General features: G+C 43.7%; 1 protein-coding gene across 19 annotated transcripts in view; it reads left to right on the top strand.

The window, feature by feature from the left end:
* The window catches only part of TTC7B (tetratricopeptide repeat domain 7B), a 245,992-nt gene that overhangs the window by 38,852 nt on the left and 184,409 nt on the right, over positions 1-22,731 (top strand). For all 19 annotated transcript variants that reach the window (XM_070594411.1, XM_070594407.1, XM_070594404.1 and 16 more), the window contains one exon: positions 18,508-18,638. In XM_070594411.1, coding sequence (XP_070450512.1) covers positions 18,508-18,638 — 131 coding nt within the window. The remainder of the gene's footprint in view (positions 1-18,507; positions 18,639-22,731) is intronic.

Below are 22,731 nucleotides of genomic sequence, written 5' to 3'. Positions count from 1 at the left end.
CACTCAAGCTAGTTAACCACTTTTAAAGACATGTATATGTCTTTAAATATATAAAACTATCTTTATAATATTTTATAAGCAATTAAGATTATGCTATATATACTATTTTAGATTCTACTTTTTTCATTATATGTGTATATGTGTGTGTGTACATTATTTTTCCATGTCGCTGAGTATTTTTGAAAACAGCTTTTTTCTTTTTTGAGGAAGATTGGTCCTGAGCTCACATCCATGCCCATCTTCCTCTGCTTTATATGTGGGACACCTGCCACAGTGTGGCTTGATAAGCGGTGTGTAGGTCTGCACCCAGGATCCGAACCTGCAAACCCCGGGCCACCGAAGCGGAGCGCATGAGCTTAACTGCTGCACCACCCGGCTGGCCCCTGAAAACAGTTTTTAATGACTGCACAGTGGTGTGCCTTATGGATATTTTTGAACCAGTTGCCCATGGAACATCTGTGTTGTTTCAGTTTCTCATTTTACAAGCATGCTCTATAGCTTTTTCAAAAAACAGCCTTATTGAGATATAATCCACGTGCCATAGGGTGCAACTTGACAGTGGTTTTTAGTATATTCAGAATTGTGCAACCATCACCCCAATTTTAGGACATTTTTATCACCCCAGAGGGAAACCTGTCCTCCTTAACAGGCACTGCCCATTACCTGATCAGTGCTTCCCCAGCCCTAGTCAACTGCCAGCCTCCTTTCCGTCTCCATAGACTTGCCTCTTCTAGGCAGTTTGTATAAATGGAATCGTGTAACATGTGATGTGTTGTGTCTGGCTTCTTTCACTTAGCAGCTTGTTTTCAGGGTTCTCACGTGTTGCAGCAGGTGCCAGTCCTTTTCATGGCTGCACTGTACTCCGTTGTGTGGATATACCACATTTTGCACATTTTGTTAATCCACACATCAGTGATGGACATGGGTTGTTTCCAGTTTTTGACTGTTGTGAATAATGCTGCTATGAACATTGGTGTACAAAATTTGGGGTGGACATATGTTTTCATTCCTTGTGGGTATATATTTGGGAGTAGAATTATGCGGTCGTGTGACAGCTCCGTTTACCTTTTTGAGGAACTGGAAACTGTTTTCCGAAGCCGCTGCACTCCTGTGAAGCTTCCAGTTTCTCCACACCCTTGTCAACACTTTATCATCTGTCCTTTTGATGACAGCCATCCTAGTGCGTGTGAAGTGGTATCTCACCGTGGCTTTTATTTATCTTTCCCTAATGACTAATGAGGTTGAACAGTTTTCCATGTGCTTATTGGCCATTTGTTTATCTTCTTTGGAGAAATGTCTATTCAGATCTTGTGCCCATTTTTTAATTGGATAATGGCTCCTTTTATTATTGAGTTGTAATAGTCCTTTATATATTCTAGATATACAGATATATGATTTAAAAATATTTTCTCCCATTCTGTGGGTTATCTTTTCACTTTCTTGATGGTGTCCTTTGAAATACGAAAGTTATAAATTTTAAGTTCAGTTTATCTATTTTTTTCTTTTGTGTTTTTTGTGCTTTTGGTGTTGTATCTAAGAAACCATTGCCTAATCAAGGTCACAAAGATTTACTCCTATGTTTTCTTCTAAGAGTTTTATAGTTTTGGGGTTTTTTTTGGTGAGGAAGATTGGCCCTGACCTAACATCTGTTGCCAATCCTCCTCTATTTTCACAGTCTCCAGTGGTGCTAGGTCCGTGCCCATCTGAATCTGCTAACCCCAGGCTGCCGAAGTGGTGTGTGAACTTAACCACTATACCACTGGGCCAGCACCTAAAGAGTTTTATAGTTTTAACTCTTAGATTTAGGTCTATGATCTACTTTGAGTTAATTTTTGTATATAGTGTGAGGTAGGGGTTTATTCTTTTGCATGTGGATATCCAGTTATTCCAGCACCGTTTGTTGAAAAGACTATTTTTTCTCCATTGAATTGTCTTGACATCTTTGTTGAAATCAATTGAACATAAGTGTTAAGGGCTTATTTCTGGACTCTCAATTCTGTTCCACTGGTCTAAATGTCTATCCTTATGCCGATACCACACTGTCTTTATTACTGTAGCTTTGTAGTAAATTTTGAGATTAGGAAGTGTGAGTCCTCCAATTTCTTCTTTTTCAAGATTGTTTTGGCTTTTCTGGCTCCCTTATATTTCCATATAAATTTTAGGATCAAATGGTCAATTACTGAAAAAATGAATTAATTAAAAAAGCTTTCCAGGAATTTGATAAGGATTATGTTGAATCTGTAGATTAATTTGGGGAAGACTGCCATCTTAAAAATATTAGGTTTTCCAATCATGAACATGGGATGTCTTCTTTAATTTCTTTCAAAGATGTTTTGTAGTTTTTGGCGTACAAGTCTTCATTCCTTTTGTTAAATTGATTCCTATGTATTTACTCGTTTTGATGCAATCATAAGTGGAATTGTTTTCTTAGTCATTTTCAGATTTTTCATTAGTAGTGTATAGAAAATACAACTGATTTTTGTATATTCATCTTTTATCCTATAACCCTGCTGAATTCATTTATTAGTGTGAATAATTTTTTGTGGATTCTTTAGAGTTTTCTCTCTATAAGATCATGTCATCTGTAAATAGAATAGTTTCACTTTTTCCTTTCCAATCTGGATGCCTTTAATTTCTTGTTGTTGCCTAACTGCATGGACCAGAGCAGAGATCTTTAAGGAGAAAGCTTTCAGCCTTTCACCATTAAGTACCATGTTAGCTGTGGGCTTTTCATAAACGGCCTTCATCAGGTTGAAGAAGTTCTCCTCTATTTCTAGTTTGTTCAGTGTTTTCATCATGAAAGGGTGTTAGATTTTGTCAAATGCTTTTTCTACTGAGATATTCGTGTAATTTTTGTGCCTTATTCTTCCAATATGGTGCATTACATTGACTGATTTTTCTATGTTAAACCAGTCTTGCACTCCCAGGATAAGCCCCACTTGGTCATGGTATAGAATCCTTTTTATGTGTTTCTGGGTTTGATGCACTCATATTTTGTTGAGGATTTTTATGTCTTTATTTTTAGTGGATATTGGTGTCGTTTTCTTTTGACGTCTTTGTCTGGTTTCGGTGTCAAGGTGATACTGGTATTGGAGGGTGATGGTGGAGTGTTCCCTCCTCTTCTGCTTTTTGGAAGAGTTTATGAAGGATTGGTGTTAATTCTTTGATCATTTGGTAGAATTCACCAATAAGCCATCTGAGCCTGGGCTTTTCTTTGGAGGAAGGTTTTTAAAAAAAATTACTAATTCAATCTCTTGTTACTCTATTGCTTTAGTAGATTTTAACAGCCTTTACTTGTTCTCTGCTTTCTTCTACGTGGCATCTTTTCGTTGGAGCCCTGATCCTCTTGATCATGGCAAACAATCCCGGTCAGAAAGGAACGATCTTTAGCTAGTTCCCAGTTTCAGGCTGAATGAGGACAAGTCTCTCTTTTCTTCTATGGTAGTACCTTGAGTAGCAGCTCACCCCACGTCATAAAGTTAAACTCGTAGTAAATGCAACTTGGTATTCAGTACATGTCATAGTCACGGGAAGCAGCCTTCCTATATTTGCAAGTGATTGACAAAATCAGCCTGGTGGATGACTCCTATTTTTTTCCTGCCAGGAAACTCCCAGCCACTGCCAGGTTTTAAGCAGGAGGAATGACATAATCAAGTTTATAACCAAGAAAGGTCTTTCTGGCATAGAGTGGAGAATAGATTCGAAAGAATTAAAGTTTATGAAAAAGGAGCCTGGTTGGGGAGGTGAGCTGGCTTTGGGCCCTTCTCCTCTGTTGTCCTGCATTTCAGGGGGCCTGGCTTCTACAGGCTGTTTCCATGGTGCCCACATCAGTTGGTTTCTGCCTGGGCTTGGCCAATAGGAAGCACTGGCAGAAAAGTAGAGGGCAAGGGGAGAGAGAAGCCGGGGTATATTTATCTCTCTGCTTCAGGCGGCACCTTTAACAGCAATTGCATCTCCTCAGTTGCTCCACTGCGGTCTGTGGTTTCAGCTCCCACTAGGGAGCTTCTGCTGTGTTCTGTCTCCCACCCATTAGCCCCAGCTTCTGGGCTCCTGTAACTCCACCTCCCCCCTCAGCCCTGGGGATGTTAGTGGCCTCCTGCTGCTGCAGAATTCTGGGATGCCATACCATCCTGTTTGGCCTCTCATATGTTTCATCCCTTATGTAGACAATTCCATCCATTAAATCTCCTTTTCTTGAAAGAACGAGAGTGATTCCTTTGTCCTAGCTGGGTTCTGACAAATACTGTAGAAGCCTGGATTGCAGCAGGCCGTGGAGACAGTGTGTGTGTTGGGGAGTTGGTGTGGGAAGATGGTTGAGGGAGGAATCAAGACAACTGTGAGATTTTTAGCTTAGCTCATTGGGCAGGTAATGATGTTGTTAAACCAGGTAAGAATTACAGGAGGAGGAGCCAGTTTTCCTTGGAGGATGGGGGCAAGAAACTGAGTCGGAGTTGAACATGGTGATATTTCTGTGACCACAAGGGGGTGCTGTCCAGGGAACCATTCTAATTCTGGGGCTGCTGCTCAGCATAAGGGTCTCTAGGCTTTTGGTTCGTTGGTCAGGATTCAGGAACTGACTGTATATAGATTTGGTTACAACCCCGGAGTGGCTGAAGCTCACTCAGAAGACCACAGAGTGAGGAAGGCAAGAACTGAGCCTGGAGCTCTCCAGGCCCCCAGCACGTAACGGGGGAGCTCTACCTATAGGCAGAGTGCCTGCCAGGGCTCTGGGCTCCTGAAAGGGAGGAGGGACGCAGATGACGCAGAGCTTTCCCCTGCGGTTTTCAAGGTCTGAAACACGGGAGCATTTGTACATTTGTGGCACATTTATATTCTTAAATAGGTTGAAGTTAAAATGTGGTGAAGACAGCAAGTAGACAGTGGCCCAAGTGTCGGGACGAGTCAGTCTGAGGTCTAATGTACCAGGGAAAAATCCACATTCAAGTTATCAAGAGTGGACTGCCCCCCTCCCCAAGTCATCTTTTTCCTTATTGTTGCAGCTCGAGTTCCTGACAAGTCCTTCTGCTAACCATAACAAGTCGAGGCATGACCGTGCATTTTTCCAGATTCTGGAGGCTCTGTCCTGGTCTTGCCAAGCCGGCCCCATGTCCTGCTCTGTCCCACCCACACTCTGCTCCAGGCTGCCTGCTGGCCTGCCCGTCAGCCCTCGCCCCTATGGGGCCCATTCCCCACCTCTGCTTATCTTCTCCCTCCAACCTGGAGTCCTCTCCTTTGTCCTGTGAGGAATCCACCCCAGGTGACACCTTAGTGACAACCTCTCCGGCTCCCTTGTCCACTTCAATCTCTCCTTTTTCTGATTCCCTCCCTATTTATAGTTAGTACCATCCAATTTGGCATTCAGTTTTTACTTCACATCTGTCACTTGCCTCTCTCAAACTGGACTGTATCATTAATTCCTTAAAGCAGCAAATATGTGAGTGCCTGCCCTGGGGTGGGCTCTGAGGCTGTGTCCCATCTAAGCTCTTGCTTTGTATCCCTGCGTTTGCACCAGGGACAGTGCCTGGCACACGTGGGTACTTGCAGTGGGATGCTTCTTTAAACATTTTCCCCTGGCATCTGGGAGTACACTGTCAAAGATAAACTCTCCCCTTGTAACATGCAGATTGCTTAAGCAAAAGTGCAATGTTTTCAGTGTATTCTGAAATTCTCTCCATTTTAGATGAAAATAGGTTCTGGTATGGGCCTGATAAAAACAAACAGTCTTGTCGCTATCTCCTCTTCTACCCACACATACCTTCAGGTCGGATCATCCCGGTTTGTGGCCTGTCTTTCAGGTTGATGGCTCTGAAGAGCCCATCGCCCATGGCTCATTGTCTTTGAAAGCCAGTGACTCTTTGGGCCTCTTACTGCAGTTTTCTCCCCTGCATCATGTGCTAGCTGCTCTTTTTCTCTCCTTGGATTTGCGTCCTTACTTTTAGGATATCCTTCGGGCCTCCGCTCATACAAAGCTGGCCAGGTTATAAAAGACCACCTAGTCCGTACTCCCACTTGACATTTTAAAACCAGGACTCCTGACTCCCAGTACAGTGCTCTTCTGCCACCAGCTATCACTTGGCTTCCATCATTTCCAAACCATGTCTGGTGTTCATTTTCTTCCCCTAAATGTTCCTGATGCTTGGGGAATGAAAAAAGCATCCATATTTGGAAAGCTCTGAGCTCTCTGGGGGCGGGAACAGAGCACAGACTGTTCTGTGGGAAGGAGGGTGTCGGAGCTGACTGTCCCAGCTCTCCCCCAGTCATGCTGGGACTGATGCAGAAGAGCAGGGGGCTGTGCTGGGCCTTGGCTGGGCCTCCTTGCTCAGTGCCTTGACCCACCAACCAGGCAGAGGCCTGCAGCTGCCCTGCAGGGCACACCACAGCCTGGCAAGACAGGGAGAGGTTCTGCGGTGTGTTGAGCTCCTACTGTGTGCCAGGTTCTGAAATAATAGTGGTAAATTATTATTAATAATTACAGCATTAGAAATAATTCCTTCTAAACAGCATTCTAAGCACGTGGCCCTTATCGCCCTTAATCCTCACAACAGCCTTGAGAGAGAGAAAGGGGTAGAGTCCCCATTTAAGAGGAGCAGTGAGGGCGACCCCCTGCTTCAGCCCTGGGTGCTTGTTCTCCTTTGCTGTCAAGTGCTTGCGTCGTAGGTCAGGGCTGGCGTATCATTTGGATAGGAACTCGCAGGGGCCGAGACCCAAGGCCGGACTGCAAGAGGCTAAGTCGCTCCTGGGGGGCTCCGAGATGCCCGGATCGAGTTGAGCGGGCCCCCAGGGCCAGTGTGGACTTTGCAGGAGGTCTTGCAGAACTTCCTTCTCCCTGAACAGCATAGCCAGCACTTGGGTTTCTTATTTCAGCCGTAGGGTACTTGGTACTCATGGCACGTGCAAAAACCAGGATCCCACAGACGACCTCCGAGCGAGTCACGTGCTAAAAGCTCCGTTTTGGGCCACACCGCCGGGACTCCAGGCGAGCAGCCACCCGAGGCCTTCCCGCGGCGTGCCACCCGCCGCCGCCAGGGGGCGCGAGAGTCGCGTCCTCGCCGGGGCTCCACGCATGCGCGGATCCTGCCCCTCCCGCCCGCCTCGGGCAGCTGCTCCTGGGCCCGACTCGTTGCTCACAGGCCCGGAAATTTGGATCCTTACGAGATTCCACGCTAGGTCAGGGATCGGAGAAGAAGGGTGAACTTGCCAGTCTTCTTTATTAAGCTTGGATGGTTGAGCCTCCTAAGGGACTCCTGGGCCGTTTCTAGAAAGCTGTGCTTTCCGCAGGCCTTTACCCGCAGGCCGGGAGCCGAACCTCTGCGATGTGCGCGGTTCTCTGTGACGACGTTTACAGAGACTCCCGCAGGGCTTGACAGCGTCTCCTATGTTAAAACGTTCAGGGCACGGATCGCTCGAAAAGAGACAGGATTTACAAGTCTGCATTCAGTAGTGGGGGGTTTGGCAGGAGTGGACGCAGTTCCTGTTTTTCATGGACAGAAAATCCCTGATAGCGAGGACTGTAGAAGCCCAAGGAGGATTTCCCAGAGTATTTCCTGTAGATTAATGTTCGAGTCTCAAAGTGATGGAATCTAATCCTGACCTTTATGAATCGGTTATTTGCTAATGACCATGACCTTCTAGGTGTCTTGGCGCTCACAACGGACAAGTAACCACTGCCAGTGCTTCCTCCCTGGCAGAAAAGTTCTCCAGTGTGTTGGGAGCTGCGTCCCAACCGCTGTGGACCTGCTCTGGTGGTTAGCTCCCTGGATCAGGGCTTAGGGTTGGCTCCGCCAGTACCCTCTGTGTGACCTTGTGCAAATCAGGAACCCTCTCTGAGCTTGAATTTCCTCCTCTGCAGAGTGAGGAGAGGAGACAAGACAGGCGATCCAGTTTTTTTTCCTTGAGAAGCTGCTTTTCACTTTTTTTTGAAGCTTTGAGATCCCTCTAGGTGCAGTGAAAAAACTAGTTTTCTAGAAAAGTCCATTAGTGGAGGGGACGGGTGGTAGGGGTGGGGCCTGGGAGGGAGTCCTTGCAGAATGCTCGCTTTTGCCAATGTGGTAAACCCAGAAAGTGTGGGAGTGGGGGTGTGAGCGTGGGAGGAGCTGTGAGGCCCAGGGCCTGGTGGAGATCTGCTGTGTAAGCCCTCTGCTAGCTGTTTATCTCCGACTCAGTGATCTCCCAGGCCTGGCCGCATCTAGATTTAACGGTCCTGCGAGGGGTGGGAGGCTAGGCTGCATTGCATGTAGCCACTCATCTCGGGTTGCTGGTCAGAGCTTCCTGTTTATATTTAGATGTAAGAAGAGTAAGAGCCCTTTGATTGCCACTGACCCATATTCATATTTAATGCTGGTTGTGTCAGCGGGCTCTTCATTGGTTCTCTTTTTGGAAGCAAGCAGAGACTCAAAGAACCCAAAGAACATTTGGGGGCTGGACCCTTAGGTGAAGCTCCACTGAGGTGCTTGTTCTTGGTTCTTCTGTGATATCATGCCTGTCTCGGTCACTGCGCTTTTCACGTTGTTTTGGAAGTACCTTTGTCCTCCAGTCCACTAGAGGTGGAGCTTCTCCAGGGAGAAGACCATGGCCTCTTCCCTGGAGTGCAGCTCTCACCAGAGCACTGCACACAGTCGGTGCTCAGTGAGAATCTGTGGAATGGAGAAGGAACGGGCTCATCTGCTCACGGGCATCTCTCACTCCTTGCCGTTGTCGGGGCTCCCAGGGGCTGCGCTTTGCCCTGTGGGGATCTCCTAGGGTGACGAGGCCACTCTTCTTAAGGAAGGAAACTAGAACCAAGACCCGAGTTTCCATGGCATCATGGCCATCAAGGTCGAAGGTCCCTGTTAAAATGTTTCCTGTGCTTGATTCTGAGTGGATTGTTACTTTCTTCTTGATGCTTTTATATTTTTCAGGTACCCCTCAAAAAACTTGGGGAGGATTGTCATTCCCCTCAAGGAAAGGTGCTTATTGATAAGAGTAGTTACTATTTATCAAGTACTTACTTTGCTATATGCCAGGCACTGGGCTAGTACTAATCAGTGGGAGCCAGTGTTGTTATTCTCATTTGCTTGATGAGGGAACAGAGGCTTGGAGACACTGAGTAGCTCGCTCAGAGTCACAGAGCTAGTGAATGAAGAAGCAAGGGTTTGAATCCAGGTCCGTCTCCTCAAAAGTCTGTGTATCTTCACTTCTTATTTTACCCAGCAGTTTGACAGTGAGATATGTCATTTTTAGCATAAAGATTAAAAATAACATAACAAAACATAGGACTACCACATGACCTACCAATTCCATTCTAGGTCTGTATCCAAGAGAATTGAAAACATATATCCACACAAAAGCCAGTACATGAATATTCACAGCAGCATTCATCATAATATCGAGAAAGTGTAGACAACCCCAATGTTCCTCAGCTGATGAGCAGATTCATGAAATGTTTTATATCCATGCAATGGAATATTATTCAGCAATAAAAAGGAGTGGAATGTTTGGAATTAGAGAGAGATGGAGATTGTACAATGTTGGGAGTGTAATAAATGCCACTGAATTGTTCACTTTAAAATGGCTAATTTTATGTTATGTGAATTTCTCCTCAATTTTGAAAAAAGGAATGAAATTCTGATACTTGCTACAAGAGGTATGAACCTTGAAAACATTATGCTAAGTCAAAGGAATCGGACACAAAAGGTCACATATTATATGATTCCATTTATATGAAATATGTGGGATAGGCAAATCCATAGAGACAGAAAGTGGATTAGTGGTTCCCAGGGTCTGGGAGGAGAGTGGAATAGGGAGTAACTGCTAATAGGTACAGGATTTTTTTGGGGGTGATGAAAATGTTCTGGAATTAGCTAGTGGTGATGGTTCCACAACTTTGTGAATATGCTAAAACCACTGAATTGTTCACTTTAAACAGGTGAATTTTGTGGTTTTATAAATATCTCAGGAAAGCTGTTATTAAAATATATAAAAATAATATAACAAATGAATAAAACGCTCCCATTTGGAGACCTTCCCGCCTACTGTTACCTAAAGATAATAGTGATGTAAAGAATAATCGTGATAGTTACTGTTTTTCTACTGCTTGCTATATGCCAGATACTGTTCTAAGCGCATAGCATTTTGCATATAAAGTCAGCTGGGGGTTGGGAACCAGGGAGTCTGGCTCCAGAGCTCACGTTCTTAGCCACCGCATAGTACTGCTTTCTGTATGAGGACCGACAAATCAGCCACGTGAGAGAGCGTAACGCAAAGGCTAAGAGCAAGAACTCGGGAGTCAGTGTCTGGATGGGCTCCTAGCTCTGCTGCTTGTTGCCTGTGTCATCTTGGGTGAGTTACGTAACAGCTCAGAGCCCCAGTTCCCTCACCTCTGAAATCCTCCCTCGCTCTTATGAAGGTTAGAAAAATTATGTCAGTCTCAGAAAACTGTCTGGCATGTAGCTAGCACTCACTGCATATTGTTATTACTATGATGTGGTTACTAAGCAGAGACTTAAAGAGCAAATTTTCAAATTACAAACTCATTTAGTGAGCATTTCAGGTTGAATTAGCATCTCATTTGCTCACAGAATCACAGAGCTGGAAGGGACATTGAAAGATCATCTGCTGTAGCAGGTAATGTCTAATTCGGGGCCTGGCATCCTCTTCTGTTATGAGCATTGTGTGTATATGTGTGTGTGTGCGTGCGCACGTGTATGTGCACACCTCCCAAGAAGAATATGCTCTCTGGAAGGAAGACAGCGATTTGTAAAAGCACTCAGAAGGGGCCAACTGTGGCTCCCAGCCCAGAGACCACTAAAAATCACAGAAGCTCTGGATCGACAGGGACTTCACCCGAGATCTAGGCCAGCCCCCAGCATTTTGTGGTTTCCCTTAGCTCTCTCTCCTACACCCTTACAGGCGCTTGTTCTCCCATTGATTTGAGTACATCTGACACCTGTGGGAGCCCGGCCGTTCTAGAGGGGAGAATGCAGGACCAGCAATCTGGGGCTGCCTTTGCCAGGACTTTGCTTTGAGGATCTTGAATCTCTTTTCCTGAGTTTCTTTTCAGCCTTGGAAATTGAGCTCCCCGGAAATTGTCTTGCTGCTTTTGAAGTCCTTACCACAGGGCTGGATTATCAGAGATGTGGTATTATAGTAAGTTTTTCTGGTACTTCCAGTTATAAACTCCTCTGCAGGTCATGTTACAGTAAAGGATCAGGTGTACCCGTCCCGGGCCTGGCTTCCAGAGATGTGGTTAAGATAAATGAGGAAACAACGCCTGATGTTGTGGTACATAGTTCGTTTAATTTTATAGCCTTCTATTGTGCTGCATGACTTCATAAGCAATTAATTCCCTGTTCATTTTAATGCGATTAAAAAAAATCAAAATATTTGTTTTGGCTGTGGGTCTTCTGAAGTTATACAGCTCAAAATGGTATCTCAGTGGTCCAGCCCTTCGTGACACAGACAGGGAGTGGGAGGCTGAGGATCCGGGGCGCTGCCTGGGGTGCTGCAGCTCTTGGTGGGAGAGAAAACCACTGTCCTAAGGCTCCGGACTTTGGTTTCTATGCTTTTACAATTTGAAACGTGTTGTTATTGTCATTGCTGTCATCAGACACTGGATGTGCTGTCAGAGGCTCAGTGAGACAGGATATCGTGAGCAGGATTTTGTAGTCAGATAGACCAGAGGTCAGGGCTTGGCTTTATCATTTACTAGCTGTGGAGCCCCACGTTCAGTCTTATCTATAGGGTGCTGTTAACGCCTTCCTTGCAGGGTGGCTGTGGGGGTTGTAAAGGGTGCACGTCAAACCCCAGGCCCAGTGCAGGTGCTGAAGGGGCCTCGATAAATGAACCTTTATTGCTGTTGAAACTCTTCAGTCTTCCCTACCCAGTTCAGGCTCCCAGCTGAGGGATCCCTGATTCAGACAATCCTGAAGGAATCTGCGATGTTAACCCCTCAGTGATCACTGGAGCTTTTGGCGATGAGATGTGTAGCTCTCCACGTCCTCAGCCAAGCCTCCAGGAAAGTGTAGCCCTTGGGGAAATGAAATGGAGCTCCCTTTCAGAGAGGATGAAACCTGGAAGAGGAAGGAAGCACAGGGTGGAGAGGCCAGTTTGCCGTCTTCCGTTCTGTAAGTCACACGGAAAGAGAGCACTTCAGGGGCTGAGCGTGTTGGAGCTCTTGAGTGTCCAGGCTCCTCGGCCTGCTCTAAGCTGCCGAGTCTCCTGCCAGAGGTCCTCCCAGCAGTGATGTCCCACTGGTTTACTGGTGTCTGTGGATCACCTCTGCTTTGGACACTCCAGCCTGCATCAGACTTGGCATCCTTATTTCCTCTCTGGGAATATTACCTGGGGCAGATGTGTTCTGCCCCAGGTTCTGGGCTTCCTTGTAATTTCCAGTTCCGGCCCCTGTACAGACCTGAGGCAAGTCATTGAACTTTTCTGAGACTGTTTCTTTTTCTACAAGATTGGGAGGAGCATAGTTCCTATTAGACAAGACCAAGCAGGCTAACGCACTGGAAGAGCTTCAAGAGCAGTCACGTGTGATCTAAATGATTTTATTATCATCAATTTACTTAAAATGTGTTACCTTTCATAGAAAAGACCTTTCAGAAGTGAGCCTATGTGTGGGAATTCCCTCCGGTGGCAGGAAGATAAATTTGGGGTCCAGTGGCTACTCAGCATTCTTTATATCACAGCACGTGGTCAGCTGCTTTTTTCACCCATGCTTTAAAGTTGGCGTTGATGCTTGGTCAGGAAGCACTTAATTTCTATCCCCTCTTTTTTTTGAGGAAAATTAGCCCTGAGCCAACATCTGTCGCTAATCCTCCTCTTTTTGCTGAGAAAGACTGGCCCAGAGCTAACATCTGTGCCCATCTTCCTCTACTTTATATGTGGACACGTGCCACAGCATGGCTTGACAAGCAGTGTGTGGGTCCACACCCGGGATCCAAACTGGTGAACCCTGGGCTGCTGAAGCAGAATGTGTGAACTTAACCGCTGCACCACCGGGCCAGCCCCCTTAATTTCTACCCCTTTTGTACACAGCTTTGATTTTGGAGATGCAGATCTTATTGAGATGTTCATTAGGCAATGCCGTCACATGAGCTATTTATCAAGTCTGTTTTTCACTTTTTTTGTCATGCATTTTTCTGGAAAAAAGAAAATAGCTAAAAACATCATTGATGATTGCCTTCCAAGCTGACAAGGTGTCATCTGACATTTTAAGGGGGGCCAATCTGGGCTGTGACCTCAGGACTCTGCTTCTCAGACAGTGTTGACCTGATCCCAGACACTTGAAAATTTATAGTCCAGTCCAGAGGTCCTGTAAGCAGCTTTTGACAGAGACCTAAATATTCTGGAATTAAGCTGTGTAGCCACGAATGCACTGTGGTAAATTAAGACTCTGCTCTTGCTCTGAGATGTGCCCAGTGGCTCATGGAATGAATGTCATAGCATTTAGGAGAAGGAAAGGAACAATATTTACCATAAAGGGCCCCTTACCCAAGAATAGAGTCCTTGCTGGGAACCCATTTGCCAGCCCAGACCTTGGGTGTCCACCTATCTGCCTAATGAGAAGACACACCCTCAGAAAACACCAGTCTGTCCTCACAGTGGAGGATGAAGTTGTGTAGCTGGTTTGAATATTCTTATCAACTGTGCATGGCCATGGATCGCAGCCCTAGATGACTGGATTTCAAGTATTTCAGGACTCAAAATGCAGACGATAGACAAACCGTATTGGACTAGATTTGGTCTTTCTTTGTTTCAGTGGGTTTGGCAGGTCCCTGAGGGCCTTGGTCATCTTCATGAGCATTTGTGGTCAGAGTCCAGCCTGCGGTGGTAAAAAGTGCCAAAGAATAGACTCATTTTTTCCTGGCCCTTTGACCACACTCTGGAGAATTTGTTTTTCTTTGTTAAACCCTGATGCCAAGTTGTGCATTATTTGGTTGCTTCTCATGCAAGCAGGAGGCAGATTATGAAACAATTTATCTCTTTTTATTGTTTTTTGGTGGCTTTAGTTTTGCACAAGTGAGCCTTAAAGCACATTTAGGAAGCTCCAATCAAGTGCTTCCTTTTGACTGGTTCTGGAGCTGTTCTACCAAATGGTGGATTTGTTCACTTTTTTTCCCCCTGAGTACTTAGGACAATTGGTGGTGGTAGTAATAATACTTTAACGACAGTAACAGCAAACATTTGTTGAGTGCTTTATATAAATAAACTTGACTAATGCTCCCATTGAGTTTGTTCAGTTTATCTTGTATTCCCTTTCAAAGGAAATTTCAAGAGTTCACACTAGAGAGAGGCTGCTTACTGTTTTTTTGTTTGCTTTTTTTTGCAACTGCTTCAACAACTTTTGCTCTAAATGGAAGGGGAATGAATATTGAGCATCTAGGGCTGTAGGGACATTAAAACCCTTATTATAACTGTGTTCCTTCTGTTTAAAAAATTTAATTGAGACAAGGTGGACAAAAATAAACCTAAGTCAAGTTTCTAGAGATGAAAACTACAGTGTCCAAGATGAAAAACACACTAGATGTGATTAATGGCAGATTAGACATTAAAAGAAAGATTAGTGAGCCTGAAGACATAGCAATAGAAACTATCCAAAATAAAACAGAGGGAAAAAATTTTTTTAAAAACGTGGAAAGAGCGTAAGTGAACTATAGGACAATTTCAGGTGGCTGAAATATGTGTGTAATTGGAGTCCCCTAAGGAGGGAGGAGGGTAACATAAAAAATTTTTGAAGAAATAATAGCTGAAATGTTTTTCAGATTTTATGAAAACTATAAATCCTCAGATCCAGAAAGCTCAATGAAGCACAAGAAAGATGAAGAAAACTAAACCAAAGCACTTCATAATCCAAACTGCTCGCAACTAGTGATAAAGAGGAAATCTTAAAAGCAGCCAGAAAAAAAGACAGATTACATACAGATGAATAAACATAAGGGTGATGGCAGATTTGTTGTCAGAAACCATTCAAATAAGAATACAATGGAGCAACACTTTTAGAGTGTGTGTGGGGGGCAAATTCTCAACCCTGAATCGATGCTCAGTGAAAATGTCTCTCAAAATGAAGGCCAAATAAAGCCTTTTTCAGACATACCGTGGCTGAAAGAAATGATCAGCTGAACTGCACTATAGGAAATGTTAAAGAAATCCCTTTAGGTAGAAGGAAGATGATACCAGGAGGAAATATGAATGTGCACGAAGGAACGAAGAGCACTGGAAATCATAGCTATGTTGTGACTGTGTGCATTTTTCCTTCTTATTTAAGTGTCTTTAAAAGATTATTGACCATTTCAATAAAAATAATAACCATGTAGGCTAGGATTTATAACCTATGTAAAAGTAAAATGTATATAAGAAGAAAATAAAGACTGGAAAGAGAGAAATGGTAGTATGCAGCTGTAAAGGTGCTGTACTATATGTGAAGTGGTATAATATCATTTGAAGCAGGGGGATAAGTTAAACCCTAAAGCAGCTACTGATGATTCTGCTCAGAGACTTCAATCCCCTTGTTTCAATGAATGCTAGAACAAGTAGACAGATGATCAGTAAGGCTATAAAACCCTGGAACAACACAATCTACCAATTTGACCTAGTTGACATTTATATGACACTCCACCCAAAAGCAGACTACACATTCTTTTCAAGCGTAATGGAACATTTATCCAGATTGACTATATTCTGGGCCAGGAACAAGTTTCAACAAATTAGAAGGGTATGTTCTCAAGTATGTTCTCTCCTCAGGGATTCCAAGACCACCCTCAGGTTAGTGGTTCACTAGAAAGACTCACAGAACTCAGAAAAGCTATGGTAGTCATGGTTACAGTTTATTATAGCAAAAGGCTACAGATTAAAATTACTAAAGGCAAAAGGTGCTTGAGGCAGAGTCCAGGAGAGACCAGGTTCAGGCTTTCAGTGGTCTTCTCCCAGTGGGTCATATGGATAGCACTTAAGTCTCCCAGCAGTGATGGGGTGCAGCACTCATGGAGTATCGCCAATCAGGGAAGCTCACTGGAGCCTTGGTGCCTAGGGTCTTTATTGGGAATCAGTTATGTAGGCGTGGAGTGCCCATGGAACTGATCTCAATTATTCGGTTTCCAGTCCGTCTAGAGGTCAGACTGGTAGAGTGTGGCCTAAGGCCTCTACCATAACCACACTTTAAGTATGACATCTGGTGTGGCCCAAAGCCCGAGATATGCAAAGACTCTCTTATCAGGTAGGATATTCCAAGAGCTTAGAGATTCTCTCCCAGGAACTGATCAAGGGCCAGTCCTTTCTTTGGAATGTTCAGAATTTGAACATTCCAAGCCTGTTTAGCCCTTTACTCTATAGACCGTAATGGAATTAATTTAGAAATCAATAACAGAAAGATCTTTGGAAAATTCCCAAGTATTTGGAAATGAAATAATACAATTCTAAAGAAGAAATTAAAAGTTAAATTAGAAAGTATTGTGAACTGAATGAAAATTAAAACACAACATATCAAATTTTGTAGGATACTGCTAGAGGAATACTTAGGGAGAAATTTATAACTAAGTGCCTATATTAGGAAAGAAAAAAGTTCTTAGATTTATACTTTAGTTCCCACCTTGAGAAACTATAAAAGGAAGAGTAAATCAAATCAATGTACACAGAAGAAAGGAAATAATAAAAATCAGAGCAGAAATAAATGAAGTTGAAAACAGAAAGACAAAAGAGAAAAATCAGTGAAAACAAAATCAACGAAATCAAAAGATTTTTACTGAGAATTTCAATAAAACTGATAAAACATTGGCCAGACTATTCAGGTTAAAAAGGAATTCTACACAAACTCTTCCAGAAAATTGAAGAGGATCAAATATTTCTCAAGTCATTTTATGAGGTTGGCATTTACCCTAAAACCTACCAAAACCAGACAGAGACATTACAAGGAAACTACAGGCAAATATTCCTCATGAACATAGAGGAAAAAAATTCCAAGCAAAATTTTAACAAATCAAATCTAACAATATACAGAAGGAAAATACATCATGGTCAATGGGGTTTGTCCCAGGAAAGAAAGTTTGGTTTAACATTTGAAAATCAGTCAATGTAATTCACCAGATTAAAAAACTAAAAGACAAAAAGCCATAGGATTATCTCAAAGGACACAAAAAAAGCATTTGACAAACTCTGGCATCTGTTCTTTTTAGAAGAATTTTTAGAGGTTTTTTTTTTTTTAAGATCTTTTTTTTATTTTTCCTTTTTCTCCCCAAAGCCCCCTGGTACCTAGTTGTATATTTTTAGTTGTGGGTCCTTCCAGTTGTGGCATGTGGGATGCTGACTCAGCATGGCCTGATGAGCAGTGCCATGTCCGCGCCCAGGACCCGAATGGATGAAACACTGGGCCGCCTGCAGCGGAAGGCGCGAACTCAACCGCTAAGCCACGGGGCCGGCCCTGGCATCTGTTCTTGATATAAACTCATAGCAAAATTGGTGTAGAAGGGATCTTCAACCTTTTCTTTTTGGGTGAAGAAGATTTGCCCTGAGCTAACATCTGTTGCCAATCTTCCTCTTTTTTTGCTAGAGGAAGATTAGCCCTGAGCTAACATCGGTGCCAGTCTTCCTCTATTTTGTACGTGGGATGCCTCCGCAGCATGGCTGATGAGTAGGTCTGTACCTGGGATCCGAACCCACGAACCCGGGCCACCAAAGCAGAGTGTGCAGAACTTTAACTACTCAGCATGGGGCTGGCCCCCAGGATCTTACTCAACTTAATAAAGGGCATCCATGAAAAACTCACAGCTAATGTCAGACTTAATGGTGAAAGACTGACTGCTTTCTCCCTAAGATCAGGAGTGAGGTAAGGATGTCTGCTCTTACCCTTGTACTGGAGGTTCTTAGTACAATGAGGCAATAGATAGAAATAAAAGGCATCTAGATTGGAAAGGAGGAAACTAAACTGTCTTTATATGCAAACAACATGACTGTGGAAATTCTGATGGGATTTACAAAAACAGTAGGAGAACTAATAGGTGAATTTAGCAAGGTTACAGAATACAAGATCAGTATTCAAAAATCTATTGTGTTTCTATATACAACAATGAATAAAAGGAAATTGAAATTAAAACAGTACCATTTACAACAGACTAATAAACTTGAAATACTTAAGGGGAAATCTGAGAAAAGGTTTGCAAGGCATGGACACTGAAAACTACACACCGTTACTGAGAGATGAGAAAGAAGGCCTACATAAGTGAAGAGATAGACTGTTTTATGGGTCGGAAAACTCAATATTGTTAAGATGCCATTTCTCCCCATGTTAATCTATAAATTCAGCATAATCTCCATCAAAATCTTAGCCAACACTTTTCTTTTTTTTTTTTAGAAATTGACAAGCAGATTTTACATGGAAATGCAAAGGACTAAGAATAGCCAAAAAACTGAAAAATATGAACAAAATCAGATCACTAACACTACTTTCAAGATTTTCTGGCCCCCTAGAGCAATATTAAAAATTAAGCCCCGTGAAAAACAACTCACCCAGTTTTTGTATGTTTGCTGTTTTAGGACTTTGCCTAGAGAAGTTGCCTATTTCCTCTTCTACCAGTAATCTCCATGTGGACCGGGAACAGGATGTCATCACCTGTTATGAGAAAGCTGGGGACATTGCACTCCTGTACCTCCAAGAGATAGAAAGGGTAAGTGAGGACCATGTGTTCATTCCAGTTGATAATTTTTAAAAATTTCAAATCAGATCATACAGAACTGTGGCCAACCTCTGGAAAGCCTTCAACGTGTCTGCCTCTGGGTTCAAGGCTTGACTTCTATCCTTTAATGCTAAGGAGATGGTGGTGATTGTGGCACCTTGTGAAAACAGATGGGTCAATGTTTGGGAAGCATGTTAACATCCTCAGAGCAGACATGAGAGCATGCATCTGTTTATACCCTCAGCGCCCTGAAGTGGCTAATTATTCTTGTTCTCCTATGCAAAATAGGTTGAGCTTCCTTTGTACTCGCATGGACTCTATGCCTATGTAGGATACCTCTGGGGTTTGGGAGGCTTTACCTCAATGTTTATGTGAAAGGTCTGCTGGGGACTCTCAACTGACCTGGTTGGGGCAGGTTGGGTATCCCCTGAGACCATCTGGGATGGTTTTCTCGCAGCAATCAGTGGTTTGCGCATGGTGTGGGGAATGAAACCAGCAGCTGACAAGAGGGCCACCTGAGGAGAGAAGGAGGGAACAAGACGCCCTGAGCTCACACCTTCAGCCAGAGGAAGTTGGAGGCTGGCTGAATGGTCCCAGAGAGGTGTGGGTGACTTGTCTGTTTAGAAGGATTGCTGTCTTTTGGCTCTACTCTTTACTAAGTTCCCTCACCTCTCTGCCTCAGTTTTCCTGTCTGTGAAAAGAGCATAATGACAGTTCCTACTTGATGGAGTTCTTGTGGGGATTATAAAAGGTCATGTAAATAAAGGCACTTAGCCCAGATTCAGGAACGTATTGGATTCTTAGTAAATGTCACTTATTTTTACTAATAATGGTGGCTCCCAGCCATCTCTGCCCCTAGCGGAGTTTCCTGGAGTTCTAACCAAGGCTTGACACTGATATTTTCCCCTTCAGACCCAGAGATGGATCCTCTGAGGTTGTTTGAAATGATGAGAAATCCTGTGAGACTTTGAAAATGCTCAAAGTCTTGTTTCCCACCAATTTGATGGGTTCTTTGTTTCGTGAAGGATTAGAATAGAGAGGGGCTACCAAAATCTTGCTAGTTTTTGTTATTTTAGACGTGTACAGAGGGGAAGTAATTTTTTTCGTAAATATTTTCATAGTGTGTCGACGTGTATGACGAGGATCAGAGTTGCCTTTTAAGAGGCAGGGAGAGTAGAGTGAGAACCACAGAAAGAGGTGGAGAGAAGGGCGGGAGTGACGGACCTGGCCCCCACCAGAGTGGATTGTAAATCATGGTTCATGACGTCTGGGAATTTGGGAGGATACTTGGCCATCTTGCCAAAATGTTGTTCTATCAGAAGGCTGCTATGAGAAAGGAATTTTTTTGTTATTCAGAATTTTTGATAGGATCTTTAGAGAAATGGTCATGCAGCTTGCTTTTAAAATCCACGTTGTTTCACTGTCTGCCTCCTTGATAGCTACTGCTGGGCAGTGGAGAAGTCTGCTTACCCCAGCTAAACTGTTGACCCCGCAGCCCTTGCCATTAGGGGCCCTTATTCTGCACCTTACTCTCCAAGTGTTCAGCCCTATCATGTTGGGACTGCCTTCTCCTGGCTGGGAGAAGGGAGGTTCGTCTGTTACACGTGTCCTTAGTGACGTGGGAATTGGCAGATCTGGATGTACTTCCTGTCGTGTTCATTTATAACTACCTACTCCCCACTGGATTCTGTAGCCAGACCATCAGAGAGACTCATTTAATCATAGTATTTAAAAGAAATATTTTTTCGTGGTGTTGGGGAGTCAGTGATGATAGGATGTTAGACTTCGAGAAGAAAATAGAGGCCCAGAAAGGGAGGACACACAGGAAGTTAGGGCCAAAACTGGGGTTAGAACTCAACCGTTCTGACACCTCATTCAGCGCTCACTCACTTCATTGTCCCAGGCCGCTGGAAACAATGCAGAACCATGCAGTTTCCCACACTTGTGTATATGGGAAGAGCTCAATAAGTATTTGACCAAGCGAGCTCTGAGCATGGGGAAGCAGCCTCAGCCTAGGCTCAGGACGTGTAGACTTTCACATTTCTGGCTCTGACTTTCCAGCATCAGTTTTCCTTCGTAGGAAACCACTTTGAGCCTCCCCAGATCCAGCAAGCTGGGATATTAGCCCTGGGAGAGACTGAATGAACCAAACATCTGTTTTGACTGTAGTAGCTGCTCAAGAAATTATCTGTTAATTGATGAGAAGTCTAGGGGAAAAGTGACTGCTGGGTTTGGTGGAAGTTCAGGGGTTTTTATGAGGCAAGATAACGGCACGTGCGGAAGATACTTGCTTAGCCTCTTTTTTTTTTTTTTAATTTTTTAACTTAACTTTTAAGAATTATGCTAAATTGAAAACAGAAATGTTAGGGAAATAGAATCTGAAAGAGGTAAGAGACTGGGGCAAGCTTAGGTAAATAGTGCTTTGATTTTCTGGGTGGGCAGCCCTTTTAAGGAGAAACTCCCACGTGCTTCGTTGCTATACTTGTTCTGCTGGACAGAGGCTGGCATTCAGTGGTTTTCTCCTCATTTCCTGGCCATCCTATAGCGAAGAAACTTCTGTTTCCCTGGACCCTTTGGCATTTTATTTATTATTGTTGGCTCTTAACTTCATTCATGAGCAAGAATAAAATTTGAGAACTTTTGAGGACAGTTTGGAGTATGTGGCCTATGTTTTTTCATCATCTGAAGCCACCAAGTGGTGTTTCCAAGGCCCCCCATTCTCTGAGTTTCTCTGATGGTGGGTATGTTCAGTGATGTTAGATTTGTTTGCTTCCTGAAGGGCATTGATTCTTCAGAAGGGAGGCTGACCTCAGCTTCCCCTCAAGGCGGCTAAGTTAAGCTGTGAGAGGCCACAGAGCACAGTGGTAAAGTGACTGCTGGTGTTGGGATCCTGACCTTGCTACCTCTTAGCTGTGGAACTTTGGGCAAGTTACCCAACCTCTCTGTGCTGCTTCAGGATCCTCATCTGTAAAACAGCAGTACTAATTGCTATCAGGCTGTTGTGAGGATAAGATGGGTTAACCCACAGACTTCCCAGTGCCTGGTTAGAACACAGTAAATGTTAGTTTTGTGTCATTATGTGTTCCTGTGTCACCTGGCAGTGGAATCTTCCCTAACCTGAGAAGATTTCAGATATTCAGATAAAAATCTGAACCATCATAAACACACTGTTTTATTTAAAACGTTAAAGAATTTTCAGGGGAATGTTAATAGAGTCATTTTTTCAGGAGAATTTGAGTTTTTCTTTCTTGTACAGAAGCTAATGGGACAATGTCTCGCCAGGAGTCCCCATATCCTGTCTGGGTTCTGGACTTCTGTTCACTCCTGGCTGTCTGCCCTTGCTCCAATCGTTTTCCATTTTCATGGTGGGGCTGAGGCTGGCTGACTTGTCTGGGGATTGGGAACCAGTGAGCCACCGGTGTTTTCCAGCTTTCTATGTGTTATTCCCCCCTCTTGCTCCAAATGTGGAGTGGGGGCCAAAGACAGCTTGAATGTATGAAAGCTGTGTGTGTTACATATTTGCTTGGTGTTGTCCTTGTTATATTAAGGTTACAGAGACATTTAATTTTCTCTGATAGTTTGTTCTCTGAAGGGGAATAAAAGATACCTCTAAAATTGTGAGTGTAAAATAATTTAATCAAATGAATCAAATTAGAGCAGATAGAATTAGAAATGACCTAGGATGGGCTTGATTGGTTTATCTTCAGATGGTGGCATTATGCCGACAGTAAATAAAGTTATCTCCCCCGCAAGGAGCTTGTAGTGGTGCAATGATAGGAATAAAGATGACCTCATCCTTGAATGTCATAATATGAGCCCTGCTTTTGGCGAATGAAATCATCCTGTCTCTGTCCTTTGCGTGCATCAGCCAACCAGCTGGCGATGGCTTTCTTGAGCAGAAGCAGTGCCAGGGTAGAACTCTACCTTCTGCTGACAGTTCATTCCTTGACACCCTATTTTGGAAAAGAAGTGAAAGCAAAATTGTGGAACATCCATAGCCGTTTTAGTGCTGAAGTTTTGAGAGGAGACAAGTGGTCCCCAAAATTGCAGGGCCTGGCCCAGATTTCCTCTCTTTATCAAGGAG

This window comes from Equus przewalskii, chromosome 25 (assembly GCF_037783145.1).
Source record: "Equus przewalskii isolate Varuska chromosome 25, EquPr2, whole genome shotgun sequence".
Taxonomy (NCBI): domain Eukaryota; kingdom Metazoa; phylum Chordata; class Mammalia; order Perissodactyla; family Equidae; genus Equus; species Equus przewalskii.
Note: the sequence above shows the minus strand (reverse complement) of the source record. Positions and strands in the feature narration are given on the sequence as shown.